Below are 26,167 nucleotides of genomic sequence, written 5' to 3' on the forward strand. Positions count from 1 at the left end.
GAGATAAGTATTGTTGAATGATGTATCAAATGCTTGCTTGTTAGCGAGAGGTTCTTCAGCGTTATTCAATGAATCACTTCTTCCAGTGGCTGTAATCATTGTACTGTCAAACCCCAAGTAAAACTGACTTCATGGACAGGATGCAAATAAGCTCAGTGTTTTATTGTTTCATTAATAAGAACCTTAGCCATTTCCCTGCAGGAAGGAACACCCTGAGTAAGGCAACCTTCCTCTTTTAAAATTCACTTTTCATGGAGCTACTTGACAAAATGCTATGTTTTTGCCGCCCAAGTAGGCAAAGTGAAAAACTCACCAAGTGCTTGGACCGGGAGGTTAAATCCTAGAGGTTATTGGGTTCCAATCCTTTGTTTGGGCTCTTTTCCGAAATCAGAAATAATACATACTCCTCTCTGAGCAGGGGTGCTCGAGATCTTTCTTAGAGAAAGAAACACGATTCAGAAACAGAATACAAACACCAATCAAAAAGTGATTCACATGACACTCTGGTCTACAAAACAGCGCTAACCCATTCTGTCCTAACCCATTCTGCTTTTCAGCCCTCGGTGCATGGTGGGATTAATTTAGACATTAAAGCAGTCAGGACCTTGACACACAGAGGTATTTGCCCCCAACTAGCCAAACTCTATTAGCATAACCAGGAGACTAATTAAACGGGAGGAAGCCCTCTGACCTCTATTTTGTGACCTTCTTTGGGGCATCATGGTAGGTCATAACGAACCCAGCCATAGTGCTGACCTCTGTAGAAGAAGGTTCGGAGAGAAGGCTCATCTCTATACCTTACAGTTTACTTCAAATACACACTGCTTCTGGACAAAGATTTCTCTTAAGAATTTTGCAGCATAACTAACCTTCTTACCAACATGTGTTTTATCATCTGGAAAGCACTACATAGGTCTTGTCATGTGCTCAATAACCAAAGTTTGTGAATTTCGTATTTTCCTCCAAGAAAAAGGAAAAGAAATTAAGGTGAAAATCAGGACATCTTTAGGCTAGTAAAGAGGAATTCGGTCAAAGGGTCTCACCAGTACTTCTCATTTTTCAGAGGTTGAGACTGAGGCCCAGGGATGGTATGATTTACCTGATCACACAGCTAGTAAGAGACACAGAGAGATGAGAATTTCCTCTCTGCAGATGCTGGGCCAGGAGCTGTTGACAAATTCTAAGTCCAGGGCAGTTGTGGACCATTCCATCCCCACCCTACCTGCCCCCCACCAGCATCACAACTTCAGCTCTCACTCTACCCAGAAGAATCATTTGCATCAGTTAATGTATCACGAGCATTAAGAAGAGGGTCTTTGCTGGAATAACACGTGTCACAAGCCCACATTCCCCTTGCTTTGCCTGCTTTGCATTTTCTCCCAGCTCTGACTGGAACAGAAAGATAGCGCTGGAGGAGATTTAACTTGTTGGGAGGAGATCTAACTCCCTGTTTTCCTCCTCCTTTCAAGATCCACAGGACCATGCGGTTCCTTTCTCTGAGAAGTATCTGCTGGGTGTTTGTTTTTCTGACGTTGTGCAAGTGAAAATTAAGAAATGTGGAAATACGATAATACACAGTGATGATCAGCACCATTTCTTGAAGAGACCGTCTTTGCTCCATTGTATTGCATTTTCTCCTTTGTCAATGATCAGTTGACTATATTTACATGGGTCTGTTTCTAGGTTTCTCTGTTCCATTGATCTATTGGTCTGGTCTTTTACCGATACCACCATCTTGATTACTGTACTTTTACAGTAAGTCTTGAAGTCGGGTAGGTCAGTCCTCCGGTTTTATTCTTCTTCAACATGTTGTTGGCTATCCTGGATCTTTTGCCTCTCCTCCGTGTAACCTTTAGAGTCAGTTTTGTCGATACCCACCAGGTAACTCACTGGGATTTTGACTGGGATTGTAGAGAATCTGTAGGTCAAGTTCGGAAGCACCGACATCTTGGCAATATTGTCTTCCTATTTATGAACGTGGAATCTCTCTCCATTTGTTTAGTTCTTGTGATCTGTTTTTCTGACTGGCTTTTAAAGTGTTTCCTATGACAATAGCTACCAGTTCTGAAGTGCAGGCTGAGTGCCAACGCTGAGCTAGCTTTCTACATAGGTCATCTCATTTACCACTCGCGACAACCCTATGAAGTAGGAATATTACTCCTTCCATTTTGCAGATGAAAAATATGAGGCTCAGGAGAGGTTAAATAGCTTCAAGGTCATAAATAGAGGAAATCTGAACTCGGGTCTGAGTAAGGGCAAAGCGCATTATCCTAACAGTTGCCTTGAGTCCCGTTCCTCTGGATTTGGTTCTTCCTGACCCAATCCAGAGTTTCTCCAGTGGGAAGACTTCTCTTTCTGATACCCTTTTTGAAGCCCTGCAGGATTCCTTTGGTTCTGAGTACTCCTTCCCCAGCCATTTATGAAAGTTTGAGTCTATTATATTTGTATTTACTCTTTATGACTGGGATTTGGGATTCAACTTTTAAGAGGTTTATCCGTCCTTCAAAATGTGATCCTGAAAACCCACACCCTAGGACTGCATGGTTTGTATGTGCAGACATTTGTGCTACTTTCATCACAGAGCTATCTCGCTGGGCTCAGAGTGGACCCAACGGTTCCCTGGATGAATGGATTCTCAAGACTTCCAAACAGCTGTCAGAATGTTCTAAAAGAAGGCAAAGATCCTCAGAACAGCATCCCCTAGAGGGATAGCAGGTCTCCCCATCCTGCTCACCCACGCTGGACTTCCAGGCGTGGACTGCCCTCATCCCCTTTAAGAAGCCCACGTTTTAGCTGACGTTCACCCAAACCAAAGGTTTAAACTGAAGCAAAATGCCATCATAAATAACTGAAGACAATCAAAGGACTTTTTTCAGTGCCCTGGCTTAATATAGAGATGAGAACTTGAACAGATTTTTGAAAGATTTATTGTGGGGCTTCCCTGGTGGCGCAGTGGTTGCGCGTCCGCCTGCCGATGCAGGGGACACGGGTTCGTGCCCCGGTCCGGGAGGACCCCATATGCCGCGGAGCGGCTGGGCCCGTGAGCCACGGCCGCTGGGCCTGCGCGTCCAGAGCCTGTGCTCCGCAACGGGAGAGGCCACAGCAGTGAGAGGCCCGCGTACCACAAAAAAAAAAAAAAAAAAAAAAAAGATTTATTGTGGAGCCATAAAATCTTTTAGTAGAATTAAGTGTGGCATCTGACATGCTATAAATCTCCACTACTATTGAGTTAATAATCACTGTGGTCTTCTTAGAACGCCCGCGGTAGTAAACATTAACCACGCCCCGCGCTTGCTTACATCCCCATCCACTGCTCAAATTCAATGCCCAACCCTAACCGCTAGGTGCGGAGTCTGATTCAGACACGAGAACTATGGGGCCACCGTCCCAGGGACGTGTAGAAGTTAAGGTCAACCTTGTGCCTCCAGTCACCTTCCCCCACTTTCTCCAAGTCCAGACTGACAAATTGTAAATTCTGAAATTTCAACCTTTGTAAGAATTTGTAAGCATCCTAACGTTTCAAAGGAACCTTCCCTCTGAGATCTATGATAAACGGTCTTATTTTAAGCTTGTATACCTCTCATTCTCCTGAGTACTTAAGAGATGCCACCGCTGTGTGTACAGGCCACCCTGGTTTCGGGTACAAAGGTGAAGGGGAGAGGCTGTTCATATGGCACTTACGGGAACAAGAGCCAGCAGGAGGGTGTGCTAATGAGGAAGCAGGTGTGTGCAGATGGGGCAAGTGATGAATCTCAAACCGTGTCCAAAATAATCAACGTTAAGTTAGGATTTCTGTCAGCAGAGGATTTGGGCCTGTCCCCCAGAGAAAGAGTGGGCTCCAGGTAAGGATACCTGGCACAGAAAACTAGATCTGAGGTCATCTTTGGAAAAAGCAGGACGTTTGCCTTTACCTGACTTATTGAGAGACTCGCCACCATCGTGGTTTCCCAGTTCTGTGGGGATACAGCCTTCGTACCCATGGCAGGCAGCGTGTGCCACTGTCAGACCAGAACACGGTTTCCACGGCACCTCATATGCCCCGGGGCCTCAGTTAGCCTCACATCAAAACTTAAAGGTTAATTCTGTTTAAAAAAAAAAAAAAAAAAAAAAATCACCCAGGTGAGGTTTCCAGGTGCAAATTCATGCACAGACACGCCAACTGTCTCCACGCCAGCTGAGCAGATGACTAATTCTGTGGTTCACGAGGACTCTCAAAATCAGGGTGCTCCAAGGGTCGTACACATACATATGGAGGAACTCTTGTCTCACACCATGGAGGAGCCCAGGCGCCCTGGAATCAGCCACCTCTGATACTTGGACCACGGTCCGAAGACCACTCAGCCTTGCTTTTGACAGCTGCCACTCAGGGGCAGCGGCTCTAACAACACGCACGGCGTCCTGTTAGGAGCAACACAGCTTAGAAGCTGTGACTTGCAACAGGTGAAGTCAGGACTGGAGGGAAGTAGGCCCAGACTCGACTGTGAGCTCCCGGAAGGCAGGGCTGTTTCCATCTTGGATGGATGAGGCGCGCATGAGCATGCCCACCTTCACTCTGGCCACGCCCGAAGAATACATTCAGAACTACTTAACTGAGTGTTGAACGAGTGAACGCCTTCAAGCCCTGCCCCTGTAGTCAGAGCCCCCGGTTTGTACTCTTTACCGTCCTGCACACTGTCAATTTCAGTAGGTATACAGCCAGCACCCATTAAGTGCCCAAGACCATCCCACCGTCAGGTGGTCGAGTCCGGGTGGACCCTCCCTCGTGCTGTGCCCCATCTGCTGCGTGCTAGCAGCCAGGCATCCTAGCAAACATCACACATACTCCTCCTGGATTCCCCAGGTTTCTTGGGGTTGAGAAATGCTATACAGATCCGCTAAATTGTCTTGCCAGCCTTTTTATAAGGGATTTCAAGACAGAATTGGTTCCTCTGAAATAATGAAATCCATTTAAAAAGTAATCCTTGTTTTCTTATTTTAAAGACGCTCACAGTTGGGATCGTTGTGTCTTTCCGCAGGAAAACCTCTTTTTTGTGATGGAGTATCTCAACGGAGGAGACTTAATGTACCACATCCAGAGCTGCCACAAGTTCGATCTTTGCAGAGCCACGTAAGAGCCCTTGTAGGGTTGGGGGGTTCCCACTGGTCTTGTCAGGGACTGGGGTCCGCTGTGCCCGCACCATGCTTTTCCCCACGTGGCACTCTTCCTGTTTCTCACTCAGTGGGCCTAAACCCCAGGGCGAGGTGACCCCAGGAACACATCCAACGAGGCAACTGTTTTCCCAGCTGGTGAAGCTTAAATTCAAGTCGCTTTTATTTCATTTCTCTGCCGCGAGATCAACTACTTAGTTTCTTAAGGAGCCACCCCACTTCATCAGGCTTCTAAGTCATCTGAACCCAGAAGCAACATTTGCCCCTTGAATAGAAGTCAAATGGAGCACAGATGGGCAAAGGCGGTCACTGGATGGGGCTTCATGGAGGCCTTTCAAGGGAAGCTCAGTGTGAAGGCATCAAACAGTCAGCTCTGGGGGCAGGAGAATTAGGAAACAGGAAGAGACATTTGCTCTCTCTCGAGAATACGTTCTCCTTCTTTGGCATCAAGCCACCCTAGGCGCTGGCGAAATCCAGCAGGGTGGGTTTACTAGGTGGGACTGCAGCTGAGTCCCCCAGAAGCCCCGCACCCTTCCTCCCTCAGGCCCTCTTTCCTGAGTCATCAAACCACTGAGACGGTCAAACACAAGAAAACTGTGCCCCTGGCTCCACTTAAAAGGGTGGGTGCACACTAGCCTTGCTCGCTGTACGCTCAGTAATCTCACTCACCCCTAATGAACACTCGGAGGGGTTCAGGTCGAGCTGCGTTGAGAGACAGACTTTTCCACGAGCTCCCACAGAAACCCCGGCTGAAGTGGCTGTTTTGTCGAACCCAGTGGGTAGGACGCCACCGATCTCGTTGCTTCCAGGAACCATCGGCCAAGTGCCCGGAGATAATTTTATGAGATTCCTGCAGCACAGAAATCATCGGGTATTTTTCTGCTAGAAAGGATTCTGGGGGTCCCTTCCAGGTGTGTAAGGCATGAAAGCCATTGCAGACACACGCACGCTATCTATCTGTCCGCACTGCCTCCCAGGAAGGGGTTTCTGCGTTCTTCTCCAAGATCCAGCAGACCTCACTTGCGGGAAGTTCTCCCTTATCTCTAACTTTAATCCTCCTGTAAACTCACCTCCTTTGAGTCTGTCATCTTTGAAGGTGGAGAGCAAGGTATCACCTCCCAGCTTCTAATACAGGCGTATCTCGTTTGATCGCACTTCATTTTATCGTGCTTTGCAGATACTTTGTTCTTTTATAAAGGAAGGTTTGTGGCAGCTCTGCGTTGCCGGATGATGCTTAGCATCTTTTAGCCATATTTTTTTAACTGAAGTATAGTTCACGAGTATTTAATTAAGATTTGTACATTTTTTTAGACATAATACTATTGCGTGCTTCATAGGCGACACTGTAGTGTCAACATAATTTTCTATGCACTGGGAAACCAAAAAAACTCGTGTGACTCGCTGTATTGCGGTGGTCTGGAACCGAACCCGTGAGATCCCTGTGGTCTGCCTGTGTGCGTTCCTCCTCCTCTCAGGCTGCGCTTCTTACCCAGGAAGAAGTCAGGTCTATGTGGAATGACCTGCAGACAGGTCTGAGGGATCCAAGTAGATTTTAAAATAAAAGGGAAAATTATTTCCCTATTATTACATTTAGTGTCTTTGAATGTTCTATTAGCCAAAAAAAAATGACAGTTTGAGCATTATAGTTTACAATATAAGAATAAGCCCTAGATGCGGGTAGGGCTAAATATACCAGCTCCATTTCATTCTCTCAGGGCTGAAGCTGGATGTGTAGAATAGATGATATCTTCCTTTTGTTGTGAGTAAACAAAATTCCGTGCGCACATTTATTTAGCAGAGTGCTGCACACTCACTATATAAAAAGGGGAGTTTTTTTTCCTAGTAAACATTCACGTGGAGCCTTGATTTTCCTTCCCTCAGGTTCTACGCTGCCGAAATCATTCTCGGTCTGCAGTTCCTTCATGCCAAAGGAATAGTCTACAGGTAAATTTTACTCTTTGGAAACAAGTACTGGGATAACTGGATTTCCTGGTCCAGGTGATTTCATCACTGTGCTTGAGTGACATGAAGTGGTCAGTGTGCTTTTGTGGCAGAAAGTTCCACACCCGGGCTTCCTGCCCAGAGTGACAGCACGGATGGTGATTTAACAACCAAGTAAGAAATTCCACTCTCAAAAGCAATAAGGCTCTGATCTCATTTTGTTCTTTATTCCAGTCCTGTTGTTCTCCCTCTCCTACCTTTTGTCTCATTTCCTTCCTACTTGCTCTTTGGCCTCTTACTGTTGCTTTCTTTCTTCTGTCTTTTGTATCTCTCCTTCTTGCCTGTATTTGCATATTGAATGTCCTCCTTTCGGGTGAGGGAGGAGGGGAGGCCTTCCTTGGACAAACACACCTGCAGAAACCTACAAGCCTACACCTTGTCCGCATGCCCAGGATGCCTTGTGTACCCTCTTTCTTGAGTGGATGTCTGTCCAGAATCTATTGGACACCATCATTTCACATCCTTCTTGGATGAAAGCTAATGTACTTCAGTCTCCTTACTTCTCTCAAAGCACAGTTGACACTTACTTATCATACAGATCTTCAAAGGCTTAGTTGTCTCTTTTCCGACTCGCTGCAGATTGGGCGGGGTGGGGGGGTATATTGAAGAAAACAAAAAAAAAAAAAAAGGAAGGAAGGAGCTGGACAGGACGCTGGCTGAGCAGCTGGAGGCCTACACAGTGACCACTGGTGACAAGGGAAGCTGAGAACCGACATAAAGGGAAGATGCAGGACAACCTCAAGGCCCCAAGACAGTAGGATCACGTGCTTTTCCGCAGCAGATGCTCACAGAATGACCAGAGTCATCAGTACAGGCTAAGGGATGCTCCACACAGATTGTTGAAGACGGCAAACTGTGTATAATACGGTCCAGAAGCATTCCGTCTGGGATGGCCAGTACTGGGCTTTGGTGCTTACAGAATAGGCTGAAAATTCACTTAGGGAAACCTCTCCGTTTCCAGAGGGTACAGCCAAGTGAGGGCTGCCCCATTTAGAGCCCAGAACTAAAGAATTAGGGGAGGTTTTGGAACTTATTTTTCTTAAGCCGTCTCTTTGGCATCCTTTGGATATACTTTTGTATTTGGGGGAGTGGGGGGCTACCTACAAAACAGTAGATTAAAAATCTGTTTTATACCATTCTTTAATCTTCAGGAAAGTGAGAAATACTCACCAGAACACTGAAAACCCTGATCAGATTCCGTGGTTGTTTTCCTCTTTATATCTGTGATGCCTGCAATATCCCTAAGATATACCTATACTGAGACAGTCAGTAGGTTGTGTGGGATGGATGGATAGGAAAGAGGGAGGAAAAGTTAGGAAGACTGGAGAGAAGAGAGATCTTAGGGCTGAAAGGGACCTCATGCAACCAAACCCCACATGCCCCAGTAGAGTCTCTTTCTCCACATCACGATGTTTCTATTATTTCATCTTGTAAATTACTGACACTCAGGACAAAGACCAATGAGGGTCCAAAAGTGTCTTTAATATCATAAATTGTACCCATTTTAGAGCTCTTACTACATCCATGAGAAATATTTTCTAAGGCTTCTTATGCACCACAAAGAAAGAATCCTGGGTTTATTTAGCAGTGTACTCACTGAGGTTGTAGGAGATCCTTGAAAGACATGGAATAATTAAAACTGGGGGAGGTCATCCAACAGGTACACCGACACTGAGATTGGCCTTAAGAAATTTTTCAACTGCCCATTGTAACTTTACTGGCCTAAACTTTTCATTGGGCCACTGAATTAACAAGGGGATTCTATTAGTTTCCTTTTTCTGACCGCTAACGATTATCATATTAGTTTTGAAGGGTTGCCGTAAGAAATTAGCACAAACCTGATGGCTTAAGCCAATAGAATTTATTCCCTCACAGCTCTGGAGTCCAGAGGTCCAAAATCAAGGTGTCAGCAGGGCCGCACTCCCTCTGCAGGCTCTAGCGGGGGATCCTTCCTTGCCCCCTCTAGTTTTCGGTGGCCCCAGGTGTTCCTGGGCTTGGGATCACTCCAGTCTCTGCCTCAGTCTTCACAGGGCCTTCTCTTCTCCCTGTGTCTTCCCTGTATGTCTCTTACAAGGACACTTGACGTTGGATTTAGGGACCACCCGGATAATCCAAGATGATCTAATTTCAAGATCCTTAACTTGATTACATCTACAAATACCCTTTTTCCAAATAAGGTCTCACTCACAAGATTCCAGGGACTAGGACATAAATATCTTTTTTTGGGGGGGGGGGCACCATTAAACCCACTACAGCTGGTAACGAAGACGGACCAGCCACTAAACACACAGCCTTGGTTAAGCATTGTGGTGGATGCAAAAGCTATAGAAGTCCCAACCTCTGGATCCATAATTAAGCCACTTTCTGGATTTTTATTTTGGGTTTTTTTGGAGGTAAAATATAAGTACATGAAAAGACACAAACAGCATACTCTAAAAAAAGTCTAAGTGAATAAGATTCTAATTAAAAGTAAGTGCCGGAACTTTCCTGGTGGCACCGTGGTTAAGAATCTGCCTGCCAACGCAGGGGACACGGGTTCGAGCCCTGGTCCGGGAAGATCCCGTATGCCGCGGAGCAACTAAGCCCGTGCGCCACAACTACTGAGCCTGCGCTCTAGAGCCCGGGAGCCACAACTGCTGAAGCCCATGAGCCACAACTACTGAGCCCACGTGTCTAGAGCCCAGGCTCCGCAACAAGAGAAGCCACCACAACGAGAAGCCCACACACCACAAGGAAGAGTAGCCCCCGCTCACCGCAACTAGAGAAAACTCACATGCAGCAACGAAGACCCAACGCAGCCAAACATAAATAAATAAAATAGTTTATTTTTTAAAAAAGAGTAAGTGCCAAAGGGAAGAAAAATGAAGGTATCATCAGAAATGGGTGAAGGTATGCCAACAAAAAGTTCCTATCAGAAAGAGGATTTTTTTTAAAAGGGGGAGAGGCTTTATAAATGGAAGAAGTGACTCCAGAAAAGGCACAGAAATAGGTGTAAGGAGGTCGAGTGGTGGAATATTAAACAAATCGTGTCTGGCTTTTCTGGAAAGGCTGTAGCTGGCAGTCACAAGAATTGAGGCCAAGAGATGTAGAGAAGCAGGTGGCAACATCAATCATCTACCATTACTGGTGGAATCGTAAAAGTGGTGGCATCTTAAAAGACGCCTCAGCCCTGGCTTAGGTTAAATGTAGAACCAAGGAGCTGGAAAATATGCAAACACAGCAGAAGCAGAATCTGGAATCTCAAGTCTTAGAAATATTAGAACTGAAAGGGACCTTAAGATGATCTTCGATCGATGACACTGGACCCAACCCATATATTTGAAACTACTTACAAATGCTTTCATGTGTATGATCTCATTGGATGCTCACAAGTTCTGTGGGATAAGCAAGGCAGGCATCACTGTACCCATTTTATGGATGAGTCATTAAAGGATCAGAGAGGAGACATGGCTTGGCTGAGCTACTTAGTAATAAAACTTGGATTTGGAAGCTGTTTCTTCTGGCTCCCACTTTGCCTCTTCCAAATGGATAAGCTTTGCTTATGTTGACAACACAATGGAAAGAAAGGCTTCCACTGAATTCTCCGTTGTACCTGATGCCCTGATGTGCAGCCCTTTGGGCAGATGGGTGCTTCCAAGAGCCATGCCAGGTGACCTGGACCCTGAAGGTCCTTTCTGGGTCCTGGTGCCCTGTGAGGTACCTGTGAACACTCTTGCCTTTGGGTCCTGTGGCTTCTCCAGTTAGCCTTCCTCTGCCTTCATCCCTTCCTGCCCCTCAGGGTGTCTGGCTCTGCATGGCAGGCCTTCTGGACCTTTCGCCTTCTGACTTAGATCTCTCAAAGCTTCAGTGACCTCCTCTCTCCCAACCCTGTAGACACCCTGCCCACTTTAGAGGGTGGATTGAAAATTGAACATGAAGCTTTCCCAGCTTGAGGCCTAGAGAACATTCACTTTTAGAATTGACTAAAATGTACTCTTGCAATCACAGAAGACTCTAGGTATCTGAGCAAGACCAGTTCAATGCGAAAGACTGGGTGAGCTTGGTTTAAGGGGATGTAAAAGAGGGTAAAGCCTGGATTTGCTGGGATAGATGGTATAATTTTAAGAGCCTTTGTTTTCCATTGGAGAAATATGAATAAAAATAGTGATTCCAGATCAGAGGGCTGTTGTGAGAATCAAATGATAAAATGCATGTGAAAGAAATTCTAATATTAGATATTATGTTCATTATCCTTCAGAGCTATGTACAGTACTGCAGCTGGATATCTGGCTCCCTAGTGATGACCCTAAAGCCATCCTTCAGCCAGATTTCTAGGAACATACATATGTGGCTGTAAATGATGCAGATATGTTTCATACAGCAGAAACTCAGTGATATCACTATTGCATAGAGTGTGGATTAGGAAATGAACCTGCAGTTTTAGCATAAGGAGTTAAATATGACCTATAATTGGACTTACTGGAATATACTCCATAAGTCACAATGAAAGTGGATTTAATTAAAATGAAGGAACAAGGCAGAAGGCCCGCCTACGGAGAAGACTTAGACATATTGGAAGTCTTCAGTCCTAATAATGAAAGTGCAACAGCATTTGAGTTAGGATGGGAGAAACAGAACTGAAACTGATCTGAATGCGAGACACACATTCACGTATCCTGGAGGCATCCATGCACCTGGTCAGACAGAAACCATCGTTGATGCATTAGTGACGGAGGTCAGCAAGCTGGCCCAGATGCAAGAGGTCAGCTCTGGGGAACACCTGCTAGCAGCATCTCTGCACCAAAACAGGACTGCATCCCATGCTCATGTTCTCTGGCTAATTTACTCACAGAAGGTGAGAAAGCAACAAAAGGGAACCATCACTTGGGACTTAATTGTAGCTGAGACTCACTGGTCGTGAGATGGTCACTGGTTGGTGATGAATTCACTCAGATGGTTATGGAATGATAGCAACACATGCTACGCTCTCGGCAGAGCATCACAGCACAGCAAGTACCAAGCAATACACATTCCACCCTCGTGAAGCTTAGAGTGTAACAAAGGAGATAAAACAAATAGTGACGGGACTTTAGGATACGGGTATTGATTACAAGCATCATGCAACCACTGAAACCTTTGCTTAAGCAGAAGCTAAGCCTCACTGAGAAAGCAGAAACAAGAATGCAGAACCAAAGTGGCTCCTTTCTCATTGGCTGGGTGGTTCTTCAGGTTCATGGGGCCTCGGTCTCTACTCTTGGCCGAGCCACTTCAGTCTCTTCTTTTACAGGCTGGTTTTCCGTCCCTCCAAGGGCGTGGTGGAGGGCGGGCCACAGCAGCCCTCCTTACCAGACACCCAGCCGAGACGGACTAGTGCCATCACGTTGCAACCTCAGCAAGTTTTCCCCAAGAAGAAAAGCTGATCCACTGAGTCAGGCCTCCACCTGTGGCTCAATCAACGGGGGCGGAGGAGACAGAGCTACTTGCGAGGCCCTTTGGGAGCAGAATCTTCGAGAAGGAGATTCCGAGCATCTTCTCTTAGAGGAGGTGCAGAAAAAAGGCAACAGCAGTGGCTCTTCCTACTCTCTCCCAAGTCGTCTTAGCTCATTAAGGAAGGCAGTGGTAGCCACCACCCACCACATATCCTAGACTTAAAGGAGTTCTCACAAAGCTCAGAAATTCACGGCAGATAAAGGAAGAGAAAGCTGGATGTTAGATAACCGACTAGAATTCATAAAATGCCACTGACTAAAGTCGATAAAAGTTTAAAGAAGCTGATGTCAAGTGTCGTTCCTGGATTATCTTTTTCAGAAATCCATTTCGCAGGTACGGGATGACAGGAACATGGTATAATGGTAGTTTGTGTAGGGGGGGATAAAAAAGGACACCTGGAGGTTTTAGTTTACAGTGAGTTCCATATTAAGCATGGTTGTGACGGGGCTTCTAAAATAACTAGCGCAGCCACGGTGCTCAGAGGCAGTAGGACTAGACCAGAAGCTAAGGGTGCCACCATCATCTGCACCTGCGAGATCATGGACCCGGAAGATACCGGTTTCATTCTGAGAACCATCTTTTTTTTTTTTTTTTTTTTTTTTTTTTTTTTGTGGTATGCGGGCCTTCCTCTGTTGTGGCCTCTCCCGTTGCGGAGCACAGGCTCCGGACGCGCAGGCTCAGCGGCCACGGCTCACGGGCCCAGCCGCTCCGCGGCACGTGGGATCCTCCCACACCGGGACGCGAACCCGGTTCCCCTGCATCGGCAGGCGGACGCGCAACCACTGCGCCACCAGGGAGGCCCTGAGAACCATCTTTTAAGAAGAAAATTGACAAATTCAAGATACTTGCAGGGTAGGGGCCAGAATGTTGCAGAGTCCGTGCTGTATGGAGGAATAGAGGTCCTCAACTTGGTCCAGGAAAGACAAGAGAAAGCTTGGTGTCACTTTCCAAATATCCAGGCGATCATGTGTCGTAAAGAAAGCGTCCTCGGGCCAACAGGTAAAGTCACAGGGAGACACAGTTTGGCCCAGTTTTTAAAAATCTTGTCACCACTTACATATCCCTAAAAATGAAGTGGGCTGCCTTACAAGGATACTGGTTCTCTAAGGACAGAGGAAGTCATTGACATGGTGTTCTGGTGTCAGACGGATTCTGATTCTAGAATTAATCTGGATTAGGAACAGCTTTCCTTGATTGGTCTTGGAATTAGGTGCAGGATAATTTATCCACAAACACAGATACTTAGAAAATGGCATAAAATGAGTATATTTGTAGGCCTTTCTTCCTTTTCCGTTACCCCCAGGAAAGGTAGTGGGATAAAGAGCCTCAGGTCTGTGTCCTGTCCATGGTATATCAGCTGTACTCTGTGGCAAGTCAGAAAGGGGAAGCAGTAGCAACCAGCCATTCCCTTGAGGAGTCAGTTTTATCTACACCCCCACCTTGGATGGAAGTGGATGGGTGTATGTGTTGTGTAGCACTAAATACCACCCTACACCAGACACATCACCAAACACCAGCTCCCATGACATTTCATCACCAGCTTATTCCTTTCCATGCAGGCTTTGTTTCTTGAGGGCCCCTCTTAACATTGAGGGATGCTGCTTTGCGGAGATAACGCATGACCTTTATGTGGCCCCATCTCGGCACCTGCTCGGCCATTCATACATGAAATATGGAGGGAGCTCTGGAGATGGGCCAGGTATTGATACAGAAGATGCAGAACTCGGTCAGAGCCAGGCCCAGAGAAAGCCGACCTGGACCGCGAGGGGCTGTACGTCCAGTCCTGGGCAAGAGACGCTGGTCGAGGAGGAAACACCAAGGCCGAGAAGCAGTGACCCTGGGGCGTTGTAGATGGAGGGTCAGGGTTGAAAGGAGAGAGGAGGACCAGCAAAGTACCTACTCATTGCCCTTCAGGCTGTGATGGGACATGCAAGCCCCCGTCACAGGGCAAGTCCATGTTAACAAAACCGTGTGTTATTAAAGTGAGAATCTGCTTTGTCTTTCAGGGACCTGAAGCTCGATAACATCCTTTTAGACAAAGACGGACACATCAAAATAGCGGACTTTGGGATGTGCAAGGAGAACGTGCTGGGGGACGCCAGGACCAACACCTTCTGCGGGACCCCCGACTACATCGCCCCGGAGGTAGGACGCGCCGCTCTGCACCCACCCGTACAACCCCGCCTCCCCGGGGCCAGCGCCACTGCTTCCTTCTCCCCTGAAAATCAGAAGACTTTAAACTATTTTTGTTCAGGATGTGTATTTGTTTTTCGGAGTATTTGACAAATGCAGCTGCACCTAGGCGCCGCTAGTGTCGCGCTGGGCGTGGCACCCCCGCTAACTTCTGCACCTCGCCAAGGCGTGCGAGACCCAGCAGGCCCTTCCCATCCTGGCTCTCCCACCCCAGCCTTAAAATATATATACGCTCTGCTCAAAGCAACTGGTGAAGAGCCAGGTGGACACTGAACAGGCTCATGGACATCCACCTAAGTCCAGTGGTTTCATTTTGGGACCAGAAAAACCCAGATTGTGGTTTCCAGGCTGCTACTGTGTGAGCCTGGAGAGGTGCCACTTCTCTCTCCTGTTACTGGGTCCCACGGGAGAGCCTGTGAAAGTTTCAAAACAACAGAAAAAAACAAAATAAGCCATTGCTCTCATATTCTGAGCCCCTGGAAGATCAGAGTTTGCTCAGAAGGCATCCATCAGTGCCAGCTGCCCACCCCAGGGAGATGAGACACTGCCTTACCCCTTGGTCCTTCCCGCAGCATAAACTTACCGCGGCTTTTCTATCTTTGGATCTCTCTGAACTACCGGGCGATTGCTCTAAAGTCAGGGGCTGTTTCTTATTCGCTTTTTAAAAGCTTTCTTTTGAAATAATTATAAATTCACAAGAAGTTGCCAAAAATAGTACAGAAATGTCACCCATATCTACCCTTCCCCTACTGGTTCCAGCTAACGTAACTATGGCACAATATCAGAACCAGGACATGGATGTTGTTACAAGGTGTGTAAAGTTTTGCCCCGCTTATCGTATGTGCAGATCAGTGTGATCTCATCCACTTTTTTTATCCAAGGTGCTAATAGATAGCTTTTCAAAGAGTGAACGAACAACTATTGATAAGTGTGCGAGTGGTGATGGCTGTCTGATGGATAGACAGTGATGGGCCTCTGGTTTCCGGGGCAAGACAAATTTAGCAGCAAATCCCTGTCCTAGCCAAAGTAGCTGTAGCGTCCTCAATCTAAGAAACAGGAGACTCTGCCCTGTACGTATGTACTTAATGTAGATTTCACCTTGTTTAAATTCAAGCTTGGCCTCTGGTCAGCAAGAAATTATACCTTTTACCTGTCCTGTCTATACATGCCTTACGCCATACCCTTTCCCAGGCAATCCTTCCTTCCCAATTCTGTTTCCTTTGGCGTCTTCCAGAATTTACCTTCAGAGACTGGCCTCTCTCTGCAACTTCAATCTCATTTCTCTCATCTTCAAGCCTGCTTGTCTTCACACAATTCCACTCCTGGTCCCTTTTTCTCCCTGGACATTCTCCATGAACAGCTATATTTATGATATGATTTCATCTCCAAAATCAGTATGACCAGCCCAGACTTCTTGCTTCAGACCTGTATGTCTGTTTTCCTGCTGAGATCTCCATCTAACTGTCACAGGCCATTCAATCATAACAGATCCCAAACCCACTCTCTGTTGAAATTGCCCCCCCACACACACACACATGCACACACCCTTCTCCTTTATCCCTTTCTGGATGAATGACATACACATCCATCCAGTCACCTAGCCAGACAACTGGAATCCTCCAAGTCTTCTCCTTCCTTCTTACCCCTCCCAAATCCAAACACCAAGACCTTCTAAATATAGACCTCAGGGGTTCACACATCTGTTTTCATGCCTCCCCAATCTTGTGATTGTACTAAGAATCTCCCTCGATTCTTTTTTGATCCCCAAAACGCATCCCTTTGGGGATTAAATCACGCTTCTCCAATCCCGCCCCATCTTACAGTTGCCGCCCTGCTCCGGGCCCTCAGCACCTCTGGTCAGGATTCTGGCGATGCCTTTTTACCCAGACTTGCCTCTCGATGACCACCCAACTGCCAGTGCGTCATCTTTACATATTTTCAAACTTTTTGATCATGCTCCCTCATCAGTTAAAAAAGCATCACCAGCGTATGTATATTCATTATGCGTTATCACCAACTAATATAGTCTGTTATAAAACATGCAGAAAAGGGAACAGGCTGAACTTAAGATGAAATAAAGTTTTAAATAACGTAAGTTGTATTCTGTTAATAGTACATTTTATGCTTTATGAAAATAATGAGGCTAAATAACTTTGTAAAATCTTGGTTTAACACTTTATGATTCTGGCACTCAAAAGTCTGCTTGGTTTCTTTCAATTTCTGGTTTTACTGGCTCATAGCTGAAAAAGAGCCCTCACAAAGGCACACTGTAAGATAGATGCTACAGTATGTACATAAGGCAAGGTTCATGGTTGAAGAGAGTGGATATAAGTCCAGAATGCACAGCAGTGTTTTCTGATTTAGCCAGCTTCCTGTCATAACTAATGAAATGGTCACTGTTTTTAGCTTCGTTATAATGTGACAAACAGCTGGTACTAGGAGTAAGTAGGATCTCTGCACTTGCCGTTTTCGACATTGCATCATTAGCATGGTCTTCAATCCAAGCCTCTTTTGCAGATAACTTTTTAAGGACTTTTCCATTTTTTGAAAATGCGTTTAGTTCAAACAGAACCCACCGATCCCCTTAACTGGGCATGCGACGCAAATGACGCACCTTAGGATAATAAGTAATCGTAATAGTGACGCACCTTACGACGTGCCGAAGACGAATGCTCTAGCCAAGCCACCACCAACTCCTCCCGAGATGAGGCTTCCCGTTCCTCCCTCGGGAAACCTAGTCACTGTTCAGATTTCTAAATGAGGGCATCAGTGCCACTACTGGAATTTTTCAAACTCGCATTAATACAAGTTCTAATATTTTCTTCCCGTGTCTCGGCGTTACACCATCTGGGTGTTCCCTGGGGTGCATGCCCTGTTCTGAGGGCCGCCGCTCCACCACGTCACCAGATCTACCTTTCTAACGGGAAGACCTGTCACGCCACGCCCACGCCTTTAAAAATATTCAGGAAGTCCCCATTGTCAGCTGGGTACAAGCCAAAATCCCAAGAGAAGGTCCTTAATATGTCCTGAGACATCCGTTTCCTTCTCTCTCATATCCCTTAGCCATGCCCTCGGAATCCTTGGTCTCCACCTCCAAAGTCATCTTCTCCCTGAAGGTGCCTCTGGCTTCTTGGAATAATCAGTTGTTTCCTCCTCTGCGCTACCACAGCCCTGTGTAATCCCATTTGCCAGTAAACTGAATTTCTCACAGCTAAGGACCATGATTTATCCACCTTAGTGTCTAGTCTCCTCGTCCACAGCTCAGAGCACCCATCACCTGTTCCGTGAACGACCACACCAAGACATGCACCCCCAAATGCCCATCTCAGAACGTGTGCTGGAGATGGGGCCTCTAGCCTCTCCCTTTTCCATCAAAATCCTACCCATTTTCCAAAGCTCCACTCACACGTCATCTCCGTCGTGAAGTTTTTCCTTTATCTCACTCACTGACCCATTGCCCTCTCCCCGGGGACCTCAACGACATGGGCGGAGGGTCCGAAACACAGAAAATAAGTACATTCAGTGCAGCATCAGGAACGATGCATGAAAAAGCAGACTGTGCTCTCTCAAACCAGGGAATAGCCTCACCAGCCCACGTCTCCTGAGACCTTCCCCAAAGCTCTGTGGTTCCCTCTGTCACGGTTATAGGACCGAAGGTCTAACGTATAATTGGAGGTCCACACTCATCTTGACAAAGAATAGAAAATAGTTAAATAGGGAGACACCCTACTTTCCAACACCTACTAGCCACTTAGTAAGTCCAGGTGGAACTTCAGTACATAGAAGCAGCTCCCTGGAGAAAGCAGGAGTCACTTGGAAACCAGAGCCATAGAGGCATTGGTGGTCACTTGGTTTCTAAGGACGCTTTCCCCGCTGTGCACATCATGTGGTGAGCCACGTACGGACCTTAAATCACTAGCTCCAAGAGGTGGATGGAATTGTAGCTTTCTCTTGCTCTAAGAGAGAAAGAGGGACTCTGATGTGAAGTGGTAACATCATTATTATCTGAATTATTTGAGTAAAGATGGGGAGAGAGCAGGACAAAAGACAGCATGACCATAAGAAGGCACCAGGGGCTGAGACAGAAAAAGAGCCACTCCAGCCATTGTTTCTACACCAATTTCTTTTAAAATGTAGACTAATTTGAGCATCAATTAGATCGAAGTTTAAATCGTGGAAACATTATAATAGAAAAGGAACATTATGTAGTAAAATCCCCAAAGACCAGGGTCCAGAACATAGCTTTCAACTCACTAACCAGGCAACCTTAAAGAAGACACATAACCTCCCGAGGTCCAGTTACCGTCCTTTGTTAAATAGGGATAACAGGACCTACCCCAGAGGTTCTTATAAATAAACACAAAGTATGGGAAACACCCAGTACACATCAGCAGGCATTTGCAGACATTCTGTTCCTACAGTGTATAACTGAGTGTGAATGGGCATTTTGCTTCTTTCTCCTAACTTAAGACTGAAATTCTTTACTAACATACCCTAGCCTTGGAAGACTTAATTTCCACCTCAGCTGTCTTCTGTCCTTCCAAATTTCTTTCCATTAATCCGCCAAACGAAATTGCTTACCGAGATGCGATGCTCAGAGCAGCTTCTGGTTGCCTTGGGCTCCCCCTTGTGGCACATCCTGGGAATTGCGTGTGAACCGGGCCCCACTTAAGGCAATGTACCTGAACTAAGATTGCGCTGTGTGTGCATCTTTATTTTCTTTATCATTCTCCCTGGGTCTACTTTTACACTATTCCTTAAGGCTAAGTTTTTTTTTTTTTTTTTAACTTTAGAATTAACCTCAGTATTCAAATATTGAGTTAAGGCCGGTAGATAGCATTTTTATACTGGAAGTCAGCGGCAGACTGCAAAATTCTGTTTGCAACTTGGTCTTTATTTTCACAGATATCTATCAGCTTGTTATCCTAGTGTCTCTTGGCATAGTCACAAAATTTGACTCTTCGTAACCGTGACTAGTTAGGTTTAAGGGGTGGACTTGGTCAGACTACCTCTTTGGCTGCTTGATTAGCTACAGAACTTTATGCAAAGACTCAAGACCATAAAAGTCCATAAAACACATGGGTTTGATTTAGATATTCACCTCAGAGGCACTGAAGGGCTTAGATACACATCAGCTCTCTTAGGTCTGAATCTACCACCCACGGGCTCCCATCACAGATAGGAAAATGAAGAGCTGATGGTACAATTTAGTTGTTTTGCTTAAGGCCAGAGGGGGGAAGAAAGATGTTGAAATTCAAAAATGTTTGCTTAGCTTTGGTACTGCCCACTTATTTCTATCCAGTCATTAACTTCACAAAAGCTACAGTTTTCAGTGTAATCTTTGCTAAAACCAGGCACTGTCTTCATCAGTTATGTCCTGGGTGGCCTTGAAAAGTCCACGCAGGGTTTTCAAGTCAACCTCGTTTTGATTCATTATGTCTCTGCCTTTTGGTCACACAGATCCTGCTGGGTCAGAAGTACAACCATTCTGTGGACTGGTGGTCCTTTGGCGTCCTTCTCTATGAGATGCTAATAGGTCAGTCACCTTTCCATGGGCAAGATGAAGAGGAACTCTTCCACTCCATCCGCATGGACAACCCCTTTTACCCACGATGGCTCGAGAAGGAGGCTAAGGACCTTTTAGTGAAGGTAAGAAGTAAAGTCAAGGAGACCTTCATATGATTAGTATTAGGTTTTCTGATCAGTGCTCCCATTCATTTCTAAATTCTGATTTATACATTGTAAGCAATAATCGTCTCAAACAAGATTTAAAGAGGATGCTCACCATCTGTTTTAACTGAGCCACCAAAAGGATGAACATTAGAAATCAAAACGATTATAAGATAGACCCTCACGTGAATAATTTACAAAAGAAATGCCCAGAAACCAGTTCCATGACTCTTGAATGGCCTTGCTTTGAGATGTAATCGGTCTATTGAACAAACAACTTTGGGCTTAAAATTTGTTTCCCATAGTCCCTATTCAACCTATTCAGTCCACCTGAAACTGTAAAATTCCTAGAAGAAAAGAGAGACCGTAACTTCATCAGCATCATTCTTAGCAGTGTCTTCAGGGATCTGACTCCACAAGCAAGGGAAACAAAAGCAAAAATAAACATATGGGACTACATCAAACTAAAAAGTTTCTGCACAGCAAACGAAATCATCAAAATGAAAACTTTGTATGGGACAAGATACTTGCAAATCATGTATCTGATAAGGGATTAATATCCAAAATATATAAAGAACTCATACAACTGAACAATAAAAACAACGCAATTTTAAAATGGACAAAAGAGGATCTGAATAAACAATTCTCAAAGACATACAGATGGCTAATAGGCACATGAAAATGTGCTCAACATCACTCATTAGGGAAATGCAAATCAAAACCACAATGAGCTATCACCTCACACCTGTGAGAATGGCTCTTACCAAGAAGACAAGAGATAATAAGTGCTGACTAGAAGGTGGAGAAAAGGGAACCCTCGTGCACTGTTGGTGGGAATGTAAATCAGCAGAGCCACTATGGAAAACAGTATGGAGATTCCTCAGAAAGTTAAGAATAGAACTACCATACACTCATAAGTATTCCACTTCTGGGTATTTATTTGAAGAACATGAAAACACTAGTTGGAAAAGATATATGTACGCCTATGTTCATTGCAGCATTATTTATAATAGCCAAGATATGGAAACCACCTAAGTATTTATCAATGGATGGATAGATGAAAATGTGGTATATATAACAATGGAATATTACTCAGCCATAAAAATGAAATCTTGCCATTTACAACACCATGGATGGCCTAGAGGGTGTTAAAGTTAGTGAAATAAGTCAGACAGAGACAAATGCCATGTGATTTCACTCATGTGGAATCTTAAAAAAAAAACAAACAGGAAACAAACACAATAAAATAAAAACAAGCTCATAGATACAGAGAACAGATTAGTGGTTCCCAGACGACCAGGGGTTTGGGGAGATTGGGCAAAGAATGGGTGAAGGTGGTCAACGCTATGGTGATGGATGGTAACTAGACTTTGGTGGTGATTACTCTGTAGTGATTATAGTGCTTCATACCTGAAACTTATCATTAAAAATCTTCCCCTGCCCCTGGATGAAGACTTGGATAGGATGTGTAACTTTCTTCTCACTCTTGGGTAAGAGACAAACTTCTTGTCACTCCTAAGTCATGAAACACTGTCTCAGCTGAGAAATTAAAGCTGTTCAGTCCAAGATATAAATCATCGCATCAATCTTAACTCAAAAGACTCCTGCTCCCTTTCCTCTGGCCAAGTTCACGGCTGGCAGCCACCCGCCTTTGGAGAAGGGAGTATGGTCATAGTGTGTCTACCGCATGTATGTTCTCTTCCTCTCCAGCTCTTGGGTTTCTGTTTCAGACCAAACACACAGAGAGGCTGGAGGGATTATAAGGAGAAAGGACTGCTCTTATATGGCTGAGGGGCTTCCTGCTCTTTGAACCTGGTGGGTTTTAAAGCCAAGGCTTTGGGACTTCCCTGGTGGTCCAGTGGTTAGGACTCGGCACTTTTCACTGTCGTGGCCCAGGTTCAATCCCTGGTCATGGAACTAAGATCCTGCAAGCTGCTCAGCATGGCCAAAAAATAATAATAAAATAAAATAAAGCCAAGGCTTTGTATGGGATTCTAGCAGGTGTTCTGGAAATACCTATAACTGGGAACATTTTTAGCTGAAGCTTTTGACGTACAGGCTGCTCAATCCATTCCGCAAGCCCAGCTTCTGTACCAAACTCTAAGCCAGCAACACTCCACCCCAATGAGACTCATTGCCTGCCGAGTGGGCAAACTCACAGGCAGTCCTTCAAATGGACGCAGACCAGCTCTCCTGCCATATTTCTTACCTGCGTCTGTGGGAAACACTGATGTATTTTTCATCCTGAATCCTTGACTGTTACCATCTTAGCAGCAATCTCCAGAATTTACCAACAAAGCCGGAGTCACACACCGCCCATGATAACCCAGGATCAATTAAGAATCGGCACCCAGAGCTACAGATGTAAACCAGGCTCCAAGAATCACTAGCCATAAACCGGGAGCTCCCAGGGCAAACCAACACAGAGACAGAGGAAGCACCTGAAAGCCATCATTAAAGATTTACACTTTAAGTCCCAGTTTACCTTTTTTGAAGATGCAAAATGCCATCTACAGTGTGATGGTAACAAGTTGTAAAAAAAAAAAAAAAAAAAAAAAAAAAAGACTCATGCTAATTACATATCATAGTAAGCACCTACATTTATTGAGCTGTCCCAGCAACTATGTGGATCAAAAAGACCTACAAGTGTTACCAAGAGCCCAGAAAATCTAAAGTGGACCGAGAATACAGGTGTTTTGAACAAAACAGGGTTTTGATTTGTGGCAACTCATATCAGCTGGCTAAAAAAAAAGGTCATTTAAGGAAATAATTTTTAGCCCTGCTCTTCTTACAATGAAAAGGGGGCTAGGATAAGATCTTTCAACATCAGATGCTATCAATGAATTTTAAATCCAAACTTAAAAGATTACCCAGCCCTTCTTTTTTCTCATGAAGAACTCAAAATTAAATTTAAAGGGCATAATACACTTCTACCTCTCTCACACAGCTATCAACTTGTCTAGGGTTACCTGAAATGTTGCAGCAACTGTGGACTTCTCCCTAAGGAATCAAGCTCTTGAATCTGAAGTGCTGACAAAGCCCCAGGAGGAGACCCAGCCCAAGGCTGATGTTATTTAAAAATCTGAGCCAGTACCCCTCAGCTTTCACTTTCCAATTGATCCGAACAAGCAATAAACTTAGAAAACTCCGCAAACGGCCAATTAAATTCACTTTTAATGACTGGACAAAACATCTATAAAATGAAAGCTAATTTCATAATTAACCAATTTTAAAAAAAAGAGAGGACAAGAGTAAAAGTAAGTTAGCAGGATTGGGACGTAAAACAATTTTGCTTTCCATAAGGGCAACTTCAGGCATTGTTACGGTTGCTATGTTTCTTTTAACTGGCTCTTGGAAGGACTTAATTGAGGTATGTTAGTTGGCTCTAGCTACCATAACAAAATATCGTAGACTGGGCGGCTTGGACAACAGAAATTTGTTTACTCACAGTTCTGGAGGCTGGAAGTCCAAGATCCAGGCCCAGCAGTGTGGGTTTCTGGTGAGAGTTCTCCTGGCTTTCATACGGCTGCTTTCTGGTGTGAAAGCTCTGGTATCTGCTCAATCCACGGCATGAAGGCTGCACTCAGAAGGCCTGGGCCATCAAAACTCACGGTAAAAGGAAACGAGGAAAAAGCCTGGGGAGCCTGGAGGCCCTGGAGCCACCATTGCAACCTACCTTTACCGTAATGCTGAACAGCTGTGCCTCCCAAACCCAGCTCCTCCCAGCTCAGCAAAGGGAGAACACCTGGCAAGGATGTGGTGAAGGCTTAACTGGGACCAGGTGAAGGTAATGGAAATAAGTCCACGGAAGGACGCTGGGAGTGGTGGTTTCCAAAGAAGAGGAAGACTGGGGAGGAGGAAAAGGATTACTTCCAGTTGGAGGAGAAAAGTTGCAAAGTCATGTGTGTGGAATATTATGCAGCAATTAAAAGGATGGAACGATTGACTCATACAGCAACTTGGATCACAAGGGCATTAAGCAGAGTGAAGAAAAAAGAGCCAATCTCAAAAGGTCACATACTGTATGAGTCCATATATGTATTAACATTCTTGAAAGGACAACACTGTGGAGATGGAAAGCAGATCAGTGGTTGCCGGGGGTTAGGGATCATGGAGGCAGGGGAATGACTGTAAAGGGGAACCCCAAGGGAGATCTTTGTGGTGATAAGACTTTTCTGTATCCTTTTTGTCCTGGTGGTTACCTAGGCCTACACATGTGATAAAATGACATAGAACAAGACACACACAGTGTACTGGTTTTGATATTGTGCTATCACCATATATGATGTAAGCATTAGGGGAAACTAGGTAAAAGGTACACAGGGCATCTCTGTACTATCTTTTCAACTTCCTGTGAATCTATATGTATGGTCTGAGTGTTTGTGTCCCCCCAGAAAATCATATGTCGAAGTCTTCTAACCCCCAATGTGATGGTTATAGGAGGTGAGGCCTTTGGGCAGTAATTAGGTGTAGATGAGGTCAAGAGGGTGGGGCCCCCATGATGGGATTTATGCCCTCATAAAAAGAGGGGCAGAGAGAGATCTCTCCCTTCAAACACATGCACCAAGAAAAGGTTTTTACTGACCTCTGCCCACCAGAGCAAAAGCTAGCTCTTCCCACCACCAGTCCCTCCCATCAGGAAACTTCCACAAGCCTCTTAGATAGCCTCATCCACCAGAGGGCAGACAGCAGAAGCAAGAAGAAGTACAATCCTGCAGCTTGTAGAACAAAAACCACATTCACAGAGAGACAGACAAGATGAAAAGGCAGAGGGCTATGTACCAGATGAAGGAACAAGATAAAACCCCAGGAAAACAACTCAATGAAATGGAGATAGGCAATCTTCCAGAAAAAGAATTCAGAATAATGATAGTGAAGATGATCCAGGACCTCAGAAAAAGAATGGAGGCAAAGATCAAGAAGATGCAAGAAATGGTTAACAAAGATCTAGAAGAATTAAAGAACAAACAAACAGAGATGAACAATACAATAACTGAAATGAAAGACACGCTAGATGGAATCAATAGCAGAATAACTGAAGCAGAAGAACGGCTACGTGAACTGGAAGACAGTATGGTGGAATTCACTGCTGCAGAACAGAATAAAGAAGAAATAATGAAAAGAAATGAAGACAGCCTAAGAGACCTCTGGGACAACATTAAATGCAACAGCATTTGCATTATAGGGGTCCCAGAAGGAGAAGAGAGAGAGAAAGGACCTGAGAAAATATTTGAAGAGATTATAGTCGAAAATTTCCCAAACATGGGAAAGGAAATAGCCACCCAAGTCCAGGAAGCGCAGAGAGTCCCATACAGAACAAACCCAAGGAGAAACACACCAAGACACATAGTAATCAAATTGGCAAAAATTAAAGACAGAAAAATTATTGAAAGCAGCAAGGGAAAAATGACAAATAACATACAAGGTAACTCCCATAAGGTTAACAGTTGATTTCGCAGCAGAAACTCTACAAGCCAGAAGGGGGTGGCAGGACATATTCAAAGTGATGAAAGGGAGGAACCTACAACCAAGATTACTCTACCCGGCAAGGATCTCATTCAGATTCAATGGAGAAATCAAAAGCTTTACAGACAAGCAAAAGCTAAGAGAATTCAGCACCACCAAACCAGCTCTACAACAAATGCTAAAGGAACTTCTCTAAGTGGGAAACACAAGAGAAGAAAAG

General features: G+C 45.0%; 1 protein-coding gene across 10 annotated transcripts in view; it reads left to right on the top strand.

Annotated features, from left to right (window-relative positions):
* PRKCQ (protein kinase C theta) overlaps positions 1–26,167 on the top strand; it is a 156,381-nt gene that overhangs the window by 117,333 nt on the left and 12,881 nt on the right. For all 10 annotated transcript variants that reach the window (XM_028496428.2, XM_028496431.1, XM_028496426.1 and 7 more), the window contains 4 exons: positions 5,016–5,107; positions 7,030–7,092; positions 14,625–14,763; positions 20,272–20,460. In XM_028496428.2, the coding sequence (XP_028352229.1) occupies positions 5,016–5,107; positions 7,030–7,092; positions 14,625–14,763; positions 20,272–20,460 (483 nt within the window). The remainder of the gene's footprint in view (positions 1–5,015; positions 5,108–7,029; positions 7,093–14,624; positions 14,764–20,271; positions 20,461–26,167) is intronic.

The sequence above is a fragment of the Physeter macrocephalus genome, chromosome 11 (assembly GCF_002837175.3).
Source record: "Physeter macrocephalus isolate SW-GA chromosome 11, ASM283717v5, whole genome shotgun sequence".
NCBI classification, from domain to species: domain Eukaryota; kingdom Metazoa; phylum Chordata; class Mammalia; order Artiodactyla; family Physeteridae; genus Physeter; species Physeter macrocephalus.